This window comes from Taudactylus pleione, unplaced genomic scaffold (genome assembly GCF_031769625.1).
Source record: "Taudactylus pleione unplaced genomic scaffold, aTauple2 ptg000036l, whole genome shotgun sequence".
NCBI classification, from domain to species: Eukaryota; Metazoa; Chordata; class Amphibia; order Anura; family Myobatrachidae; genus Taudactylus; species Taudactylus pleione.
Window position 1 is genome coordinate 3,409,268 of NW_028284438.1, and position 21,615 is coordinate 3,430,882.

At 39.1% G+C, this 21,615-nt stretch overlaps 1 protein-coding gene across 1 annotated transcript in view; it reads left to right on the forward strand.

Moving 5' to 3' along the window:
- LOC148538795 (bifunctional heparan sulfate N-deacetylase/N-sulfotransferase 3-like) overlaps positions 1–21,615 on the forward strand; it is a 298,794-nt gene that overhangs the window by 65,678 nt on the left and 211,501 nt on the right. The window contains exon 2 of the mRNA XM_088452217.1: positions 19,823–20,937. Within this exon, the coding sequence (XP_088308343.1) occupies positions 19,957–20,937 (981 nt within the window). The 5' untranslated portion in view covers positions 19,823–19,956. The remainder of the gene's footprint in view (positions 1–19,822; positions 20,938–21,615) is intronic.

Genomic DNA, 21,615 nt, shown 5'->3' on the forward strand with positions numbered 1-21,615 from the left:
GCTTATTGCTAGGTACGGGATGTAGTCAACATCCCGGCGTGCGGGATGCCGACGGTCTAAATACCAGCGCTGAAATCCCGACAGGTCAGGATCCCGTCACCACTATCCCGACCATCGTCATCCCAAAGGTAAGTATCGGGGTGTTAGCAGGAGGTTAGTCTTAGGTAGCGGGGTTTGGGTTAGGCATTAGGGGGAGGGTTAGGGTTAGGCACCGAGTAGGGAATGTTAGGATTAGGGTGTGGTGAGGGGGGAGGTTAGGTTTAGGCACTAGGGGTAAGGTTAGGTTTAGGCACCGGGGAGGGGGTCTTAGGTTTAGGGTGTGGGGAGGGGGGGGTAGGTTTAGGCACAAGGGAGGGGGGTTAGGCATCAGGGAGGGAGGGTTAGGGTAGGGGTTGGGAAAAAACTTACCAGCCATTCTTATTGGTGCCGGGACTCTGGCTGTTGGGATGCCGCTGTCAGTATTCTGAACAGCGGCATCCCGACAGCTGGGATTTCATACCCAACCTCTAGCTACATATAGTAAATGTGTTGCACTACTAGATCAATATAATGTTTTGTTTCTGTAACACCCACAAGCATACAGTATCATTATTATGGAACTTCAAATACAACACTCACAATGCTGACTAAAGGTAGTTTAAATTTGATGTGTGCAAAAAAAATGTCATATAATGGATATGTAAAATGAATGTCACTTTCTTTTGTGTCTAGAAGAAAGTGATTGACAGACAGAACTGTGCTCAGGGCAATAACAATATTCCAGAAGTGGTATAGACAATAGACATGTTAAATCTGTCAAAATTAGGATCATAACTTGAACAAGTGTTTGCAGGAGAGTGGTAGTGCAGGTGGCTAGTAGAGGATCTGGATTACATACCAAATTTGCATGCTCTTAACATTTAAAAAAACAAAATTGGGAAATAAATTAGACCCAACAGCCCATTTGATCATAACATGCCCCTCATGTTCCTGATGAGTCAATGCACTTTCATATCAGTGCAAACCCATACCAACTTTTTAATATACCACACCTTTTTGGGGTCTTAGAATTGAGACTGTCCAGCTTAAATCAAAAGTGTCCTGCCTGCTATGAAAATGCTGTCACTATCCTGGTGCAGACAATGCCGGCAGACAGAATCTCGGCGCCGGAATCCTGACAGCAGCCAGAATCCCAGCTCCAGAGTTCTTACTTCTGTTGTCCCGATGGTAAGGTTAAATGTTAGGGATAAGCACCAGTGGCAAACGCAGGATTTTTAAGGAGGGGTTTCCATAATATATGCATATGTATATATATATATATATATATAGATAGATACACACAGCATACATACAGTACTGTACACACAAGCTTGCATGCATTAACACATAACATACATACACAAACATAGCAAACATACACACAGCATATATACATTCATTCATACATAGCATACATACACACACACACACACACATAGCATACATACACACATATAGCAAACACACAAATAGCAAACATACACACAGCATACATACATTCAATCATTCACACATAGCAAACATACACACAGCATACATACTGTACTGGACACACAAGCTTGCCTGCATTCACACATAGCATACATATACACATAGCAAACATACACAGCATACATACATACATACATTCACACATAGCATGCATACAGCATACATACTGTACTGGACACACAAGCTTGCCTGCATTCACACATAGCATACATACACACACATAGAAAACCTACACAGCATACATACATACATACATACATACATTCACACATAGCATACATACACACAGCATACATACTGTACTGTACACACAAGCTTGCCTGCATTCACACATAGCATACATACACACATAGCAAACATACACAGCATACATACATACATACATTCACACATAGCATACATACACACAGCATACATACTGTACTGGACACACAAGCTTGCCTGCATTCACACATAGCATACATACACACATAGCAAACATACACAGCATACATACATACATACATTCACACATAGCATACATACACACAGCATACATACTGTACTGTACACACAAGCTTGCCTGCATTCACACATAGCATACATACACACATAGCAAACATACACAGCATACATACATACATACATTCACACAGCATACATACTGTACTGTACACACAAGCTTGCATGCATTCACACATAGCATACATACACACACATAGCAAACATACACACAGCCTATATACATACAGACATACATACATTCACACATAGCATACATACATACATACATACACACACACATACAGCATATAGTACTTACATAAACCCAGGGCTGAGGAGGAGGAGCTCACCACCACTGCTACCCTAGCAGATAGTATGCTGCACATGCGCCTCAGCTCCCTCGGCCATCCGTATCTTCTGTATCCAGTGCAGAGAGCTCTTCCGATCAGAGCTCTCTGCCTGAGGAGCTGCAGCTCCAATCGCGGTCGCGGGTGGCCCGCTGACTCTGCAGAGTCAAGGTTGTCTATGTCTTTAAAAAAAAAATTGATTCATCTAGGGGGGTTTCTGTGTGCTCGGAAACCCCCCTACGTGCACTACAGAGCACTAGGGGGAGGGTTAGGCTGCAGGAGGGGAGGGTTAGGTTTAGGCCCGCAGGGGGGCTAGTTAGGGTTAGGCTGCGGGAGGTGAGGGTTAGGGTTAGGGTGCAGAAAAGGTAGGTTAGGGTTAGGGCAAGGGTTAGAATACTGCCGGGATTCTGACCGCTGGCATTATCAGCACCAGGGGATCGTGTATCCAACTCCCTATTATGATGTTTCGAGCACTAAATGGGCATAACTCCCAGAGGCAATGGAAGCACCTGCCTTGGGTGTCAAGCCCTGATGGGGCTCCTCCATCTATAACATGTAAAGCAGCACTTGTGTGGTTCACAGAGGAAAATGAGTGTGACCGCTTATCATCCACTGCAGTTCTGCAGCAGTGCACCCCAGCTTTGATCTGCTCTGTGCTGGGAACCCTGCTAACACCTGCAATAAGGGACAGGAAGGATCTTGTCTGATACCCCCTCAGCATGCACTGCAGCAAGTGACTGTGCACTCACCACTGTTACTAGAGAGTGAGCTGGGACCCGAGATACCAGTCTGATCTCCTATCCCAGGGACCACCGGTACAGAGAGCCATCCGCCGCTACCCTCTGATTCTGCATCACAATAAACAGTGGCTCACCAGCATATGCTGCTGCAGAGTCGGCTGAGCCACCAGCCATTGTCACGCAGAGTACATGGAGCACTGGAATAAAATTTACATATCAGACGGCATAATTGTATAAGAGTGTCTGTGCCTATTTCGGCACTGCCAAGGCTATCCTTGTAAAAGCCACAGCGAAACGCACATCATTGTCCTGCTGTGTGTCTGATGCCTCGTAAAAATTGTGTTTGTTGTACTACATATAATATGTTTGTACCTATGGACTATCTCTGGGTCTTGATACTGCAGGACCCTGGGGCATAGCAGCTCCGAATCAGGCACAAATATAATATTTATACCTGATATGTAATTTATCATACACCTATAGACTCCATAGAATCATATTCATTTATTGTATTTGTGTGATTGCGTGGATATACAGTATATATACCAGGGCCGAAACTAGGATTTTTGTCACCAGGGGCAAGACAGTAATTTGGCGCCCCCCATGTAATTCCCCCTGCAGTAGTGCCCATATTGTAATGCCCCCATAGTAATGCCCATATGTTAATACCCCCATAGTAATGCCCCTGTAGTACCCACCATACAGTAATGCCCCTGTAGTGCCCATGCTCCCATATTAATGCCCCTGTAGTGCCCATGCTTTCATAGTAATGCCCCTGTAGTGCCCATGCTCTCATAGTAATGCCCCTGTATTGCCCATGCCCCCATAGTAATATCCCTGTAGTGCCCTTACAGTAATGCCCCTGTAGTGCTCATGCCCCTGTGGTAATGCCCCTGTAGTGCCCATGCCCCAATAGTAATGCCCCTGTAGTGCTCATGCCCCATTAGTAATGCCCCTTATTGCCTATGCCCCCATAGTAATGCCCCTGTGGTAATGCCCCTGCCCCCATAATAATGCCCCTGTAATGCAGCTTATTAAAAAAAAAAAATACTTACCTTGAACCCCGCTCCTGCATCCAGCGTCGGGTCCGGTCCGCCGGCTGGTCCTTGGAACTATGGGGGAGATGTCATGACGTCTCCTCCATAGTGCCCGTGGGGAGAGCCGGAAGCTGGAGTTCGGGAGAGAACTCCAGCCTCCGGCTCCGGCTACACTGCGTCGCTGCAGAGAAGGAGCCGGGGCGCCCGCTGGTAATAAATATTACCAGCTGACGTCCGGCTTGGAGCCTCTCTGCAGCGCCGGGCTGGAGATCACTGGCACCAGCTACAGCGGCTCACCCGGTGCACGTGCACCTCCAGCCCCCCCCTAGTTGCGGCCCTGTATATACAGTCAGGTGCATAAATATTGGGACATTGACAGAATTTTCATATTTTGGCCTCTATTCACCACCACAATGGCTTTGAAATGAAACAAACAAGATGTGCTTTAACTGCAGACTTTCCGATTTAATTTGAGGGTAATTACATCCAAATCAGGTGAACGGTGTAGGAATTACAACAGTTTCTATATGTGCCTCCCACTTTTTAAGGAACCAAAAGTAATGGGACTATCAACTCAAAAGCTATTTCATGGACAGGTGTGGGCTATTCCCTCGTTATTTCATTATCAATTAAGCAGGTAAAAGGTCTGGAGTTGATTCTAGGTGTGACATTTGCATTTGGAATCAGTTGCTGTCAACTCTCAATATGAGATCCAAAGAGCTGTCACTATCAGTGAAGCAAGCCATCATTAGGCTGAAAAATCAAAACAAACCCATCAGAGAGATAGCAAAAACATTAGGTGTGGCCAAATCAACTGTTTGGAACATTCTTAAAAAGAAAGAACTCACCGGAGAGCTCAGCAACACCAAAAGACCAGGAAGACCACTATTTTGAGAAGACTGGTGAGTGCACCCCTATATTCTTTTTATTACATATGTATGTATGTATATATATATATATATATACACCCACCCATATTCGTTTTCAGATTTTTTGAGTGGGGGGACGTGCCAAACTCTAACTTGCCTCTGGGGGCGACTGGAATGAACTTACACCCCTGGCACTAATATCAATGTTTTCTATGTTTCAATTGAGGCTCAGTTATGTTTTAACTTAAGTCAGTGTTTCTTAAACTCAGTCCTCTGGAACCCTAACAGTGCATGTTTTCAAGGTAATAGTACCACCTGTAGATTTATTGTGTTAGTCAATAACACACCTGTGCTCCAGCTAGATGATCTGGAAAAATATGCACTGTTAGGGTTCCATGAGGATCAGGTTTAAGAAACACTGTCTTAAATAAGTCATGGAGTAAGATGACATCAGGACTGACGCACTCTGAGGGCATAATAGAACTATGTGACTTTACTGAGGAAGAGATGTCGTGCAGCAAGAAACAAAACTGAGAACAATTGACAAGTCTCGTCTCATAACAACAAAGTTGTGATTTTCATATTGGTATAAATCAAGGTACATCTTCCAATGTCCTTTAATCTCAAGAGAAATCTTTTATAGCCATGTTTAAAGTGACCCTTTAAACAGATTAACAACTAAAATTTATATGTGTAAGTTTCTTCACTAGGCAAATATAATGATGTCAAGAAGTAGCAATCCTTTACTGTCAGAGAAAATGTTGACATGTCAGTATCTATGGAAACAACACAGAATCATTTTCTTATCTGTGATTATCTGAATAATCCTACTGTATGGTTCCTTCTGCATACAGTATCAGCTATTGAAAAATGCTGCAAAAATACTTCAAGTAAAATATATATTTTTTCTTTTATTATTTAGCATACTATATTTACAAAAGTGTACTCATACATTATTGCCTTAATCATACCTAACAGCACTACTCATGCTCCAGGTCCCGTGCTTACTGTATGTCGAGAGTCTTTTTTGTGTGCTTTAGGATTGAATGTGCTTCTTGGTCGCAATGCGATGCAACAAGACTGCACTGATTAATTTGATATGTAACACTTGTACAAATGTGTGCAACTGAGTCTAAGGGGTAAATTTACTAAGATTCGAGTTTGGTCGAGTTAGCAATCTCTGGAGAGTTTGGACATTTTTTTCCACTTGCAAATTTACTAATGACAAACTCGGGAGAGAAATCTCCTTTGCTACGGGAAAATATTGGAGAGTTAGCAAACTCTCTTCACTTCACCATCGGCTAAGCTCGAGTGACTTTTCACTAGTGAAGATAGGATTCAGGAATTTGCCAAGATGAGAGTTTATAAACTCTCATGAGAATGGACAACACTCCTGTAAAAATTTGTGAAATCAATTCACCTGCCTATGAGCTGCGAGTTTGGCAGAAACATGCACAGATCAGAGTGATACATGTATATTATTGCCTGTAAATAGTAAAAAAAGGGTTAACTTATAAAAAAATTATGTAGGGTCCTTCCCCCAAAGGCATAACCAGCCCCAGACTTGTCAGCCAGTCCTTGTTCCTAAAATTAGGGGGAACAAAATGAGTAGGATTCCCCCGTAATTTAGCAACCAGCACCTAGCTGCAGGGCCAGTGCTGGTTTTAAATATAGCCGGAAAAATGCATAGGGGTCCTCCTATATTTAAAACCAGCACCGAGCCCAAACCGACTGGGGTGTAATGCCACAGCCAATAGACCCTATCACCGGGTCTCAATGGCCAAAGCATTCGCACCCCATGCCAGGCAGCCCAAGCTGGGGATCTCAAGGAGGTGGGGACCCCCACAAGAAGGGGTACCCCTCTCCCAAAACCCCAGGCTTGGTCTGAAGCCTGGGGCTCTGATGTGCCTCGTCGGGAAATCCCAAGGCCTGCCAGCCAATCAGAGGCTGCTTTACATGTAGCGGCCACTCATTGGCTGGGTCCCACGTGTAACCAGCCAGTGAGCGATGAAGATGGTGTAAACTACTAGGAATAAACTCCGAAAAGCTTTGTGTATAAATATAATCCCTCCCTCCAGAGGTGGATCTACTGTGAAACTAATGCAGTTTAAGCTTCAGGGACCCTATCCCTGGAGGGGCCCAGAAGCTTTTTTTTTTTTAATGAGTGAATTTTCCAACAAAAGCAATGGAGTCTTTTAAGTGTGTGTTATTAAAATAAGGTTATTTTAGTGACAGAATCATAAATTAATGGATTGTCGTACTTAATATTGACCTTAGAATATGCTCTACAGTAGTGCATGTAGGGGGGGGGGTTCTGAGTACCCAGAAACCCCCATGATCAGTACTGGCCATCAAACACTTTATCTGCAACTCCAACCAGAGGATCTCTCTTATGAGCCAGCTAGGCGCAGAATAGTAGAGAGCTGCTGTCAGTGTCACTGCTGAGTGCAGTCTGCCAGGTGCCACTAGATACTCCCATCTCCATTTATGCTGTCACATCTGCCAGAAGTCCCTGCAGTGCTGACCACAAACTGAAAGCTGAACTGACTGAGGGATGGCATGTGGCTTAGAGGCATGAGCACGCAGCATGGGAGAGAGACCTGAGATCCCACTCAGGAGGATCAATAGCTGGGATTCTACAGAGGAAGTAAGTTTTGGTTTTGTATGTGATCTATCTACAGTCTCTCTCTCTCTCTCTCTCTGGGGGGTTTCTACGTCTATCTATCAATTAATCTACAGTATCTCTCTCTCTTTCTCTCTGGGGGTTTCTACATCTATCTATCTATCTATCTATCTATCTATCTATCTATAGTCTTTCACTCTCTGAGTGGATTCTACATCTCTGCCATTTGGGCCTCAAGGTCCTTGCAAGGGCAGCAAGGCCCTTTGGATCTTTCTGGATGTTGCCCTATTGTTGCTGTTTGCAAAAGGGGCCCCATAACAGTTCAAGCTTCAGGGCCCCAAAAATGTAGATTCGCCACTGCCTCCCTCACACCTGTAGTTACACATTACCCTCACTCACCCCTGTAATAACTTATTCGCCTCCATCACATCTGTAATAGAACATTACCCGTGCTCACCCCTGTAGTAACAGATTCCCCTCCCTCAACTGTGTTGTAAAACATTCTCATCTTACTGCTGTTGTCACACATTTTCTTCTCTCACCTGTGTAGTAACACATTCCTTCCCTCACACCTGTACTAACACAATACCCTCCCTCACCTGTGGCCTCAGAGCTTTGAGGAATCCGTGAAAACACATTTTACCCCTCTGCAGTGCTGTCTGCCTCATAAGCCATGTCAGGATCCTATGGCTAGTAACAGCTCCAGAGTTGGGGCTGTAGGAGAGTCTAATACTCAAATAGGGGAGCCACACCAACTGCAAGTGATGTTTGGCTGCAACTGGGGTGACAGTTGGTGTGGCTCCTCTATTTGATTATTGAACTGTGCTGCAGCCCCAAAAGTCAGTCAGTCAGGACACTGCACAGGGGGAGGTAACATTTTTTGCCCTCTTCACCCCCTTACTCGAATTTCAAAAAATCCCTTCTTACTGGGTACCTATGTCATGGAAGGCATATACTTCCTGACTTTTATGTTTATAGGGGATTTGGGCTGGGCGTTGATGAGTCAGTCAGTCATGACATTTGATTTTATATATAGATATCCCAAAAATATTTATTTTTTAATGATTAAATGATGATAATACGGGTTATTTAATCCTTATTCAGTATAATTTTATTTTAATAAAACCTTTGTCTTTGTTAGTAAAATTATTCTGAATCAGGTTTAAATATCTCTTATTTACATAATTTGATAATGAAAAAATGTTCACATATGAGTAAAAATGCAGTTGCACAATAAGAAAACAATAGAACACATTTCTAAAAAGGAGAGTACCATACCATAACTGTCCATAGAGCACTCTTGGACATCATAGCATACAGAATGGAAAAATCCTTGTTATAAAGTACATACAACTTTGGTTATAATAACAATATACAAATTAATTTAAATATTGACAGTAGATAATATAATTTGGAGAATATATAATCAGTATTGAGTTATTTCTTTGTAGTAGATAGGGAATGTTGAGGAGATAGGCGTATTCCAAAAACTCAGGGAAAAATCTAAAAGGAAACACCATTATCAAGAACCTCCAGTTTACACCATGAAGTCAGCTGAAAGCACTTGAGTAAGGAATCCTTCACTGTCGGGGATAGAGTATGTACATAATGTAACCATGTACCAAAAAATTGTCAGCCAAGCCTTCCTTGTTTGTGGATGTTTCTGTCCAGTCCATCATAAAAAGAAAGGAAATTCTTTCAAGCAACAATGGAAGTTTGGGTGGGCCTGGATATATCCAATGGGATAATATACTTTTTGTTTGGTGACTGAAGCTAATTTAGTTAGTAGTAGACAATTACCTTTCACCAGTCCCATGGAGATCGAACCCGTGTCTACCTCCAAAAGACCCAGGTTTTGTTAGAGAAGTCTATGAAGAACTAGTGACAAAGCGACTAATAGCCTCCCAGAGAGTCTGTAAATGGGGCAGTACTATAAACAATGTAATATATTTGCTTATGGGATGGCGCATTTATAGCATTTAGACGTGGGTGCATCAAGTATTAGATGTTTTAATTTAGGAGTGTAGTAATCTCTATGTAGTATCTTGAGATGCATTTCTGCATACAGTATAAGACCGAGAGTAGCTATTTATTTATCTTAAACAATGAGGGAACAATATACTCCAAAGAAAGCTCAAGGAAAGCATCTTTACACTTTATAATCCCTGTCTGGCAAGTCTTCAAGTTTATAATAGAACAGAAATGGTAGTGTATAAAGGAAGTAGAAAAAGGACCCACACCATCCAAGCCCCAACTCAAAGCAGTCTTGGTAAGACCTTGTATTGTGGATTGAATATAGCTTAATGCCTGCAAAAATGTAAAAAAAGGAAATTAACAAAGCAGGAAACTTTTCCAGTAATTGGGATTGTGTAAGCGGTTATAACGTATGTTCATGTAAAAACTGGTATATATAATTATATAGTGAAGACCACCAATATGCCATTGGTAAAAATTGGGAGAAGATCCTCCTAGCAAAAAAGATGGATTACCCCACAGTGGTAGGAAGAGCGATGAGGATTTAGACAAATGAAACCCAGATCTAATAATGTGCCATGCCTGCCGTGCTAGATGCTACATTTAATCTCAGTGGGGAGGGATAATGGATGGGAGTGTAAAGCGACCCATACACGGTGCGATTATGCAGCCGATCTGACTGATTGTTGCGATTTGGCTGCAACATCGCACCGTGTATGGGTCTGATGTCCTACAAGGCGCGCTCCCGTGGGGTCGTACATCGCATCTCCTGATCGTACTGCAAAACCGGTTGATCAGGGGATGCATTGTGCGATCCCATACAGTGCTATGTGGCTGAGGCAGGGGGGAGCTGGCATATCAGACGGTCGGTCACCCAATCGCACTGGGTGCGGGGACCACCCGATATGTCGGACGTCGGATCCCCTGTCGGGATAACATAAATATCAAATTATGAGTCAGCGTTAAGGACTGCTTCGTAGAGTATGTGGTATAGGAATTAATAGTTCAACTTTTTTAATCAATGAAACATTTTAGAGTCAGCAGATGTTCAGAATTTAAACACCACTATATTAGAGACACCATTCACAGTTTATTCAAACATCTCTATTTAAGAGAGAATTTTAAGGTTCTGTAGTGATCCAGGGCTGTGGATATAGATGAAAGCACTCTGCTATTTAGAGGGGGAATTGTAACAAAATAAATTAATGATACAGTGATAATATAATAACATATCTACATAGTATAGGACAAAGAAAATAATGACAAGAAAGAAGCTAAGCGTATAAATGGATCAGAATGAGCAGAGAGGGACAGAATGTTTAAGCCATCTGACATCAGACACTCAATAGGATTCTACAGCATATAGAATCTGCTCTAGCAGCATCCTTTATAATTATGTTTTTTCTTTCTCTTCTTAGAACACAGCTTTCATCACACTGTGACTATTATACAAGTGCTGTTTGTAGAGTGTCCCTACTGTCATTATATTTTCCTCCCTTCATATCAACATTTGCTATACATGAGAAAGCCACAAAAAATGCCATCACTTCACATCAACTTTCAAAATTCACCTTAGATCTTTCTAACGTAACCTAATTCTTGTGTGGAGTATACACCTGACCGACACAGTGGCCAGCCAACCTTCGTGCTGACCAAACGACCAATTTGATAAGCATACACACTTACAAATTGGCCGCTCAATATGTCTGATCAGACATTACAACTGGGCATGCATTTAAATTGCTCGCCCAATTGTGATGTCATTGTTGCTGGTTTCAGCGGCCAACATAATGTGTCGCTCCGTCGCCCATACACACAGGCAGATGTGCAAAGTATATCTTTCAGATATATTGCATCTGCTGTGCTGCATGGCCGACGCAATATATCTGTGAATGACAACATTCACAAATATGTTGTGTGTACACACCCGCAGATGCACTGAATGATATATAGTTTGTCGGCTGTACCAATGACATATCATGCAGGGTGTACCCAGCATTAGCTACAAAATACAATATACTGTATCTCATTTTGCTACATTTCCATTGTTTGCATAATTTTTGCATACCATAATGTAAAAAATTACTTGTATTATAGATATTCTCAGAATAGGTCATTTACTGATATAAATCAAATGAGAAGCATTCTAGAAGGTCAATTTCACAGTTTTTAACATAATGAGTTTCTATGGAAACGTATGATATTTAGTTTTCTTTTTTTTTAAGCTAATTCAATCATCTAGAATTATATTTCATTAACTGTTGTTTTAATATCGATCTACAGTGTGTATCTATCTATCTGTGACAAATATTTGAGTAATTAATATTATTGTATAGGGATTTCTTATTTTTAGCCCTGGAAACAGAATAGTGCTTTCAGTGAGTGATTTTTATTTATATAATTTTTTTTTAACTCAGATATCCTAAAATACTATAATTGGAAGATTCAGTGTAATCCTTTTTATAATTGAGCTGTACACATCATTTACTTTGAACATTGAGGGGTATATTTACTAAAGTGAGAGTTCTTAGAAATGGAGATGTTGCCCATTGCAACCAATCAGATTCTACTTAACATTTAATTAGCACCGTCTAGAAAATAATAGCTAGAAACTGATTGGTTGCTATGGACAACATCTCCACTTCTTAAAACTCTCACCCTAGTAAATATACCCCCGACCCTCTTATAGAATTAGACATATGGCTGTGATTTGTATTAAGTAAAATACGTTGCCTTAACAACCAATGGCACTTCCTGCCGTTGGAACACAGGGACCGGAATAGCGCAGGTCAGCTGCTTGTGCATGCCACCCAAACTGACAGGGAGTGCACAGTGTAAAAGAGCTGTCACTCTAAACATCACTACATCACATTATTATAAGACTTGGTGAAAGATCGCAGAGGTAAAACACTCAGTAATCTCTATATCTGAGAACATCCCTTATGAATAATATGTTACTCATTATCGATGTATTAATTCATCAGTATACATAATGAAGCATACATAATAAAGTAGTCATAGGTTATATACTATAGATTCAAGGCTGCACAAAAAAATCTAAATAAATATTTGTAAAAGTAAAATTACAAAAAAATTAAAAATAAAAAAATAATAAAAAATAAAAAAAAAATTATTATACAAGAAAAGAATAGATCAAAGAAAAATATAAAAAATATCAGAAAAAGACCGAAGACTGAGAGAATATGGCTTGATTCAATCTAGGGAAATCCCAAAATATATTGCTTCATTGAGACCATGAGGCCATATTGTGTCTAGTTTGTGAATCCACATAGCTTCTCTTTTCAATAATATCTTTGCTCGATCACCCCCTCTCCGAAGGGGGGCACCCAATCAATTATCATGCACCTTAATGATGTTAATGGATGCTGAGCCTCAAAAAAAGTCTAGCAACTGGTTTATCTGTGCTGCCACTTGTGAGGGCACTGCAAATTGATGACCTGTGGTTCGCCATTCGCTTATAAAAAGAACGAATAATTTTAACCATGTAAACTTTGGATACACGGACACATCAGAGTGTAAATTACATAATCTGAAGTACAAGTCACATGGTGTTGGATGTGAATCTTCCGCCCAGTGTGGTGATGATGGAATGCTTCTCCTGCAATCATACTCCTGCAGGTGGTGCAATTAACGCACCAAAAACAACCAGGTTTATGTCCATGCAGTCATGTGCAATTACCCACAATGAGAACTTGATCAGGACGCATCAATAGATCTTTAAGATTCGGACCATGTCTAAAGCTAATCAGTGGTTTGTCAGGTAAACCCAATGTAGGATCAGAGGTGACCAAATGCCAATGTTTCTTTACCGAGTTGCGAATAATAGTGCCAGCTGTATCAAATGTGGTGGAGTAAATCATTTGTGCTCTTGTTAAACATCATAAGTGTTAGATCACTGTATCCTCTCTGGATAAATCTAATTTTCATCTCATCAATCTGAGATATGTACAGTCATTGAATCTGAATTATTTTGAAAAACTCTCAAAAATTGTGACACAGGTAGACTGTGATTTAGAGAGTCAGGATGATGACTCCCAAAAAGTAAAGGTGTATTGCGGTCCATTGACTTTCTATATAACCTATAACTATACCTGGCGCCTATGGTGTAGATGGTGATATCCAAAAAGTCTATCTGTTCATAGCTAAAGTTCATGGTAAATCTTATAGGCGAGTCAAGTTGATTGAGAAATTGTATCATGTTCAGAAGAGCTTCCTCAGTATCACACCATATCCCAAAAATGTCATCAATAAATCAGCGATAAAAATCAATACTATCTCCAAACAGTGTCACTGTTTGGAGATAGGATTGCTTTTTATCGTTGATTTATTGATGACATCTTTCTGCCGGGGGCTGATGCTCAGATGTGACAGCTGATGGGATGTGAATTCCCGGAGGGAGAAGTGTGGTATTTGATTGTATAGGTGTTTAAGCACCTTGATTTTCATTGTTAATATGTTTTCTTATCCTGAGGAAGGGGATCCTATCCCCGAAATGTTGATGTTTTAAAACACTCTGGTGGGGGATTTTTTCACCATTGTTTAGTCTCCGAGTGCCACCTTTTGCATGTGGTGGTATATATATATATATGATATTTTTTCTATAAAACAACATTTTTTTCTAAAAGGTATTTAAACTGAGGTGTAAAAAAGGGGGGGTTAAGGGTTTATAAAAAAGCCTTCAGTTCAATTTCAATATTGTTCAAATAAGGTTTTAGGGTCTATCCATCTAGTTTCATTCTTTTTAAGTTTTGTAACTATGTTTTCACCTCTCCAATATGGCACTGTCTTTTGAATGCTAATAAAATTCAAACCTTTAGGAACTTTGTTATGGTGTTTCATAAAATGTCCTGACAGACTGTAGGTGTCGGTGATGTTCGGATATTCTTGTTTTAACTTTTCTCTTCATCTGTTCATTGGATACCACATGGATACTTAACTAGGTAAATTGCTCCCTCTGGTTCACAAGAAATTTGTTCTTTAACTTTGAAGCTTTCTCTGTTCGAGTAGAATGAAACTCTGTTGGTTTAGTTGTGTGTTTGGTTTTTTCAACCCATACAATTTGTACGATGATAGAACCCTTTGTTCATAGATTATTTTTAATTTCCTTCTTTTGGTATGATACTGTTTGTAAGTTCCTGTCTCATGTTTTTTGCTTTTCTGTAAACAATTTTTGGTTTGTCCAGTAGTGTTTTCTTTATTTCTTTTTCACGTAGGAGTATGTGCCAGTGTCATGCCAACATTTTTTCAATGTCTTGATGATTTTCATTGTATTGTGTAATGAATGTCATTTGCATTTCAGTCTGTTGTTTGATTTGTATGTTATCAATTCCTTACTATGCAGCTGTGATTTTTTTTTTCTATTTGTTGTTGTAGGACTTGTTTTTTATATCCTTTTTAGAGAAACCTTTGTTTCATCTGTTGGCTTTGTTCTTTGTAGGTTGAATCTTCTGTGAAATTTCTTCTCAATCTGCGGAACTGGCCTCCTGAAATATTCCCAGTCCATTTACAGTGATGGTTGCTGTCAAATGCTAATGTTTTGTTTCCATTACATTCCTTTGTTTGTGTTCTGGTATGTAAACGAATAATTCCCTGTTCCTGTAGGGTTTTTTCGATCCTTATGGACTTTAGGAAGATGGTAAAACATTGGAATTCTTGGACATGCAGTGGCGTGGTGGAGCAATAAACCCTACATCTACAAAATCATATGTTGGTACAGGTATATAGATAAGCAACTCTTCATTACCTGTCTACACAAACAGACATTTATATTGTCCAGATCAACTTCATAATGGATAATGTCTCCAACACAATAATTTTTGGTTAAACAGGTAAGAGGGACAGCAATTGGGACATCTTTTGTATCCATCTCAGAGTACAGAAATGGTGGTATTTCTGGCTCAGACATTTTCATTAAGGAAAATCGTATACATACCAGATCACATACAAAGGAAAGATTGAGAAGAAACTGCACAGAAGATTCAACCTACAAAGAGTAAGCCAACAGAAGAAACAAAGGTTTCTACCATTGTACAAATTGTATGGGTTGCAAAACCAAACAGAAACAACTAAACCAACATTAGAGTTTCATTCTACTCGAACACAGAAAAACTTCAAAATTAATGAACACATTTCTTGCTAACCTGAGTGCTCATGTGGCATCCAATACTGTGAACAGATGAAGAGAAAAATTAAATACTGAAGCAATATTGATGCAAAAAGAGGTAGCATCAACAGTAACCCTTTACATGATTTACAGGATTACTGTGTGCAGCATAACCACAAATATCTTTGAAGAGAAAAATTTAAACAAGACTATCCAAATATCTATAAAATATAAAGAGAGGTCTGTCTACCCACTGTCTGTCAGCACATTTTATGAAACATCATAACAAAGTCCTAAAGATATGAAGTTTATTGGCATTCAAAAGACAGTGCCATATTGGAGGGGTGAAAACATAGTTACAAAACTTAAAAAGAATGAAACCAGAAGGATAAACCTCTTGGAGACACTAGAACATTATGGGCTTAATATCAACATTGAACTGAATGTTTTTTATAAACCCTAAACACTGAGAAGTGTTTGGAGAGGATTCAGAGTGACAGAGCTTTCTTGCAATGTATTCAAATATCAAATCACAAATTTATCACATCATATCCACATCTGAGATGCAGATTGTTGTAGATAGGGCGCTAAGTAACAATAAATACATAAAATATAAAAAAGAACAGCATGGTTTAGCCCCACTCAAATGTGACTTAAGCACAGGCATTTATAGCTTTGTCTTGTTACCACTAATGCAGTGGTACAAAGAACCTGATGTCCCCTGCACATAAGACACAATCATTAACAGGACATGATTGGCTGGTATCACTATAACAGGAAAACCTGCAGCTCCTGTCAGAATGGGACTGAATTTTATAGGGATATCATGGCTGTAAAAACAATGTGTGCCACCCTGTTAAGGAAAAACAGCCCTGTGTTGATAGATAGATAGATAGATAGATAGATAGATAGATAGATAGATAGATAGAGATCCACATGGGATATCAATGACCTTCATTGTATCAGTGAGGTGTATTTGTTCATTTTATCTATTTTGAATGTTACTCATATGTGGTCAGTATATTGAATTTATAAATTGGAGCTAATAGTAATAGTAATAATAATGTTATTTATATAGCATTTTTTTTATTCAATAGGACTTGAGGTGCTTTTCAGGAAATTCTTCCTCCAGGTGAATTTATGATGACTATGCGCCATTGGCAGCGAGTACAGTTTAAGACTCTTGTTCTTTCAAATTGATGTTTCTGCGCTTCTCAACCAAAATTCTGCTAAGCTACTATTGTACATGGTCAATTTATATGTTAATTATATTAAAGTTTTCATAAGAATAGATACTGCCTGTTTATCAGATCAGTATTAAAAAATATATAAGAATTTGTCTCACCAAGTTAGGCATATTTAGAAAAATCTCTAGGCCATACTTACCTACTTTTGCAATCTCTCCTCCAAGAGAAGTCCAGTGGAGAAGAGCAGCTGAATGGCGGTGGGAGGGGCCCAGTGTAATAAGGCAATAGGCCCCATTCCCTTGTGGGGAATGCACGGGTTGTTCCAGAGGGGTAGGGGCCAATATAACATGTATTTTATAGAAACTTGTCATATTGTGTTTACCCATGATTAACAGTATTATCCCCCCTATAGTGCCCATTTTACTAGGCAATGGGCAGCATGTTGGTGAGTCGCCTACTCTTCCGTGGATTCAGGGGACTGGTTGTTAATTCGGGAGTCTCCTGCACCTCCCAGGAGAGTAGGCAAGTATGCTTTAGGCACTTAAGAGATATAAACAATGTCCCATACTTTATTTTTTATATAATATCCACAAGAACAAAACTATTTAATAGATATTAATAATAATCTAATTTACCTGAAACACCAATGAATTTGCCTAAAATGCAATAACTTTGTATCCCCTTTTTCTCTGTAGCAAGCATGAATAAAATCTTTAGGAGAATGACAAATTTCTGATCATGTATCTGACCAAGCGATAATATTGCAGTCATTAATATCATACGAATTTACTGATTAGGGCAGCAGAGGGATTTCACTTGCACAAAGTAGTAATGTAACACTTAGCAGAAGCACCCATCAGTTCCAATACTCCCAAATCATCAAGCAAATCAATCTACCACTTCCCCTTGAGAGCGAGTACAAATCTTGCAGATATTTTTCTAAAGCTAAAGTGGATTTTCGAATGCTATCTTATCTATGGCATACCAGTTACAAGTGTCATGGACAGACTATATATTTTAACCATTTAAGTCAGATCTGTCTAATAAGTGACCAATATATATACTATTATCTTTTACATAATCTAAGCCCTGATCATGTTATCAAAATGATGTATTGTGGAAAGGTACATTCATCCCAGACAGACTGTGATCCTATACATGTCTGAAGAATTACAAATACTACACTTTGCACGAGACATACTGCAGTTTGTTAAGTGCTAATTATGCTCCTGTCATGGACATGTCACACTCGTTTTTAAAACCAAGAATTTGGAACCCCCTTTTAGAAATCCTGCATTTGCACCTGCCAGACACCATCTATTTGTTGAAGTAAGGTTCCAGATCACCTATTCATAGTGGCTAATATTTTGATCTGTTGCTCACTGGTAGGATAACAAACTGAAGAAGAAAGCAGTGTAATGTGGGTATTCTGGTTTCTCATACATAGTCAATGACAAGTTAAAGTAGGGAGGAGTTATGCAAAAGTGATATTTTCATTTTACAAAAAAAAATATTTTTAAAACAAATCTAGCTTACATTACCTAATTAAATGCTCATATGTATCATGTGAGTTTGCCATGCCTACCTTATTGATTTTATTAGATATAAAGGGGTTGAAGCAGTGTTGGTAGCAAAAACTGTGCAAATTGCTAAAGAAAACAATGCACACAAAAATTGCATAATTCCATACATACATACAGTGTGGAGAGCAATACACATCCCATGATGCTTCTGAATCTGCATGGGGAGAATATGCACCTAGTTTGTGACAAGTCATTGTCAGCAGCATGTATTTGCACTTACCTTACAGCAGGTGCAAAGTTTACTCCTCCGAACATGCATATATGTGCATAATTGCTGGTCTGAATAAGATGCATTTGCATGAACAAGTCCTTACTACTTACCATCATTCTGCCTTTCCAGTCATAAGGCTCCATGTCTCCATAAAGCGCCCCACTCTGTACTCATACATTTGCATGTGTTCACTTTCTGGGCATGTATAGTATGGTATAGAGGACCCTCTACATCAGCCCAGAGCATCTGACCACGAGCTCACAATTCATGTTCCATATAAAAGATTTGTTTGCTTGAAACCTATATTTTCTTTACTCATTTAATTCCATTTAGTATTTATTTGTGGATTTATATTAACTCCCCTACATCTAAAATATACATTATATCAGTAATTACACCATCACACCATTATCACAAGCTCATTGTTGTTGAGTCACTACCAATTCTGTCCTTTTCTTCACTGCTCACATTCAAGCTCTTACAATTATCATACTGGCCCCCACCTGGAAAATATCCCCCTATTCTGCCATTTTCTTTCCCTTGCTAATAACACTATTAAACACTAATATATGTGCTTATTATTATTTCCCTTCTTGTTAACTGTAACCTTCTTCCAATCATCTCTTCATTAACCAAACCTAATCCTTTACAGTGCCTCAATGTGACTGCCATGTTAATTATCATCACTAATCATTTTACTAATGCTATAAAATTCAATATGACTGTATCTCTTACCAAAGACCCAAGCCTATTATCCCTCATTATTATCACCTTCTAATCCTGCCTGAAAGACTTTTCCATTCCTATTATTTACAGTAAATGTACATGCATGTTTAATTCATCCTTCACAATTTTTTAACTTTTGACCAAAAATAAACCTATTAACTAAAGCTTATCAACTGCTCAATATAATAAATATATATGTATTTTCCGTATACAGTTAGCAAACATATGCTTTAAACTACACTTGCTCTCCCCTCCTGCAATGGGTTATTACAGTAAGGTTCCACAGCTTATATGTTTCATAGATTTACAAGCTGGCAGCTGCTTCTCAACATTGAATCATGTCACCACAAGCACATAAAATGTAAGTATGGTGTAAATAAAGTAATGTGTTTCTTTCTCTCTCTCCTAGTATTCACATTCTCTGAAGTGTTTTGGAAAAGCGACAGATGTGCTGCAATGGTTACATAAATTATTTGGCTCGCCCGGAATGAGATGCTAAGTCCTATTTGTTCCCTGACGCTTCTTTACACCATTTAGCCCAGCATGAATTATATCATGAAATTTCACAGACATTTTCAAAGAACAATCCTCCTGCTCGCCACTTTTTGCATGGTAAGCATCGTCATTTCTGCATACTATTTGTACACTGGTTATAAGCAAGACAATGACATTTCTGAAGCATCGATGGAAATAGAGTGTGGCGATATTGAATCTCTACCATATAAACTGCTAGAACAAAAAACTGGAAAATCATCAGTTTCGTTATCAACAGAACCCATAATCTTGGTTTTTATAGAGAGTCAATATTCTCAACTTGGTCAAGACATTATTGGTATTCTAGAATCAAGTAGATTTAAATTCCATGCAGAAATAGTTCCTGGCAAAGGTGACCTCCCACCACTAACAGAAAATCACATTGGAAAATATGCACTTATTATATATGAAAACTTTTTGAAATATGTAAACATGGACACATGGAATAAGGAACTTATGGATAAGTACTGTCTTCAGTATGGAGTTAATGTTATTGGGTTCCTTAAGGGCATGGAAAACAAGATTCAGACTTTTCACTTAAAGGGCTTCCCATTTATGTTACACAGTAATATGGCTGTCAAAAACTTTTGTATTAATCCCAAAGCACCCATACTTCATATAACGAAGCCTTCGAAAACAGCAAAAGGTACTTTGCTTGGAAATGAATGGAATGTTTTTGAGGTCAATCACTCTTCCTACCAACCCATAGTTTTTACAAAAGTAAAAATGCCTGTCGGTGCCCCACCCCAGCTGTCTAAAATGTCCTTATTTGCCACAGTTATTCATGATTTGGGACTTCATGATGGAATTCAAAGGATCTTCTTTGGCAATAATTTAAATTTTTGGCTGCACAAGCTAATTTTTGTGGATGCTATATCTTTCCTTTCAGAGAAGAAATTCACCCTGTCTCTTGATAGGTACATTCTTGTGGACATAGATGACATTTTTGTAGGTAAAGAAGGGACCAGAATGAACATCAATGATGTAAAGGTAAGTCTTTGTTAACCTCTTTGTCATTTCCAGTTGTTATTTTTGATATACAGTTTAATGAATTTGCTCACCACTTTCTTCTTCAGCAAACTTAATTTATCACATTCTATTGTATCAAATATTGTAAACTCTTTAACAGTTTATAAACATAGGACGTTTAGAAGGTTTAGCATATTTATAAATGGAGGAAAACATACATTGGTGCAAAAAAATAATAACTAATTGTTATTATTTGAAATAAACTTCAGAAAGTGTGATTTGTAGCAATTGTTAAGATAAATAATAAGTTATACTAAAATAATTTTATATGTACATTTTATTTAATACAGAGAACCACCTGTACAAAAGCAGTAAGTGATCCAATTATTATCTATACATCAAGTGATGCTTGGTAGTCAGTGAGGATTAGCACTTACTAAAAAAGATTCGCAAAATTGGAGATTACTAAGGATTACTAAAACTGGCCATACATACAAAAATCAGGTACCGTAAGGGAGCAAATAGCAACAAATGTCCATTTGCTCCAAGACGCTGGAAACTGGATGAAATCAGTCAATTGGACAAATTGGTTAAATGTGTTTGATTTTACCAATTTGTCAGAATGTCCATTTTCCAGGGTTTGGGAGCAAATAGTTGATTGTCATTTGATCACTAAAGGCCCCCATACAAGGTGAGATT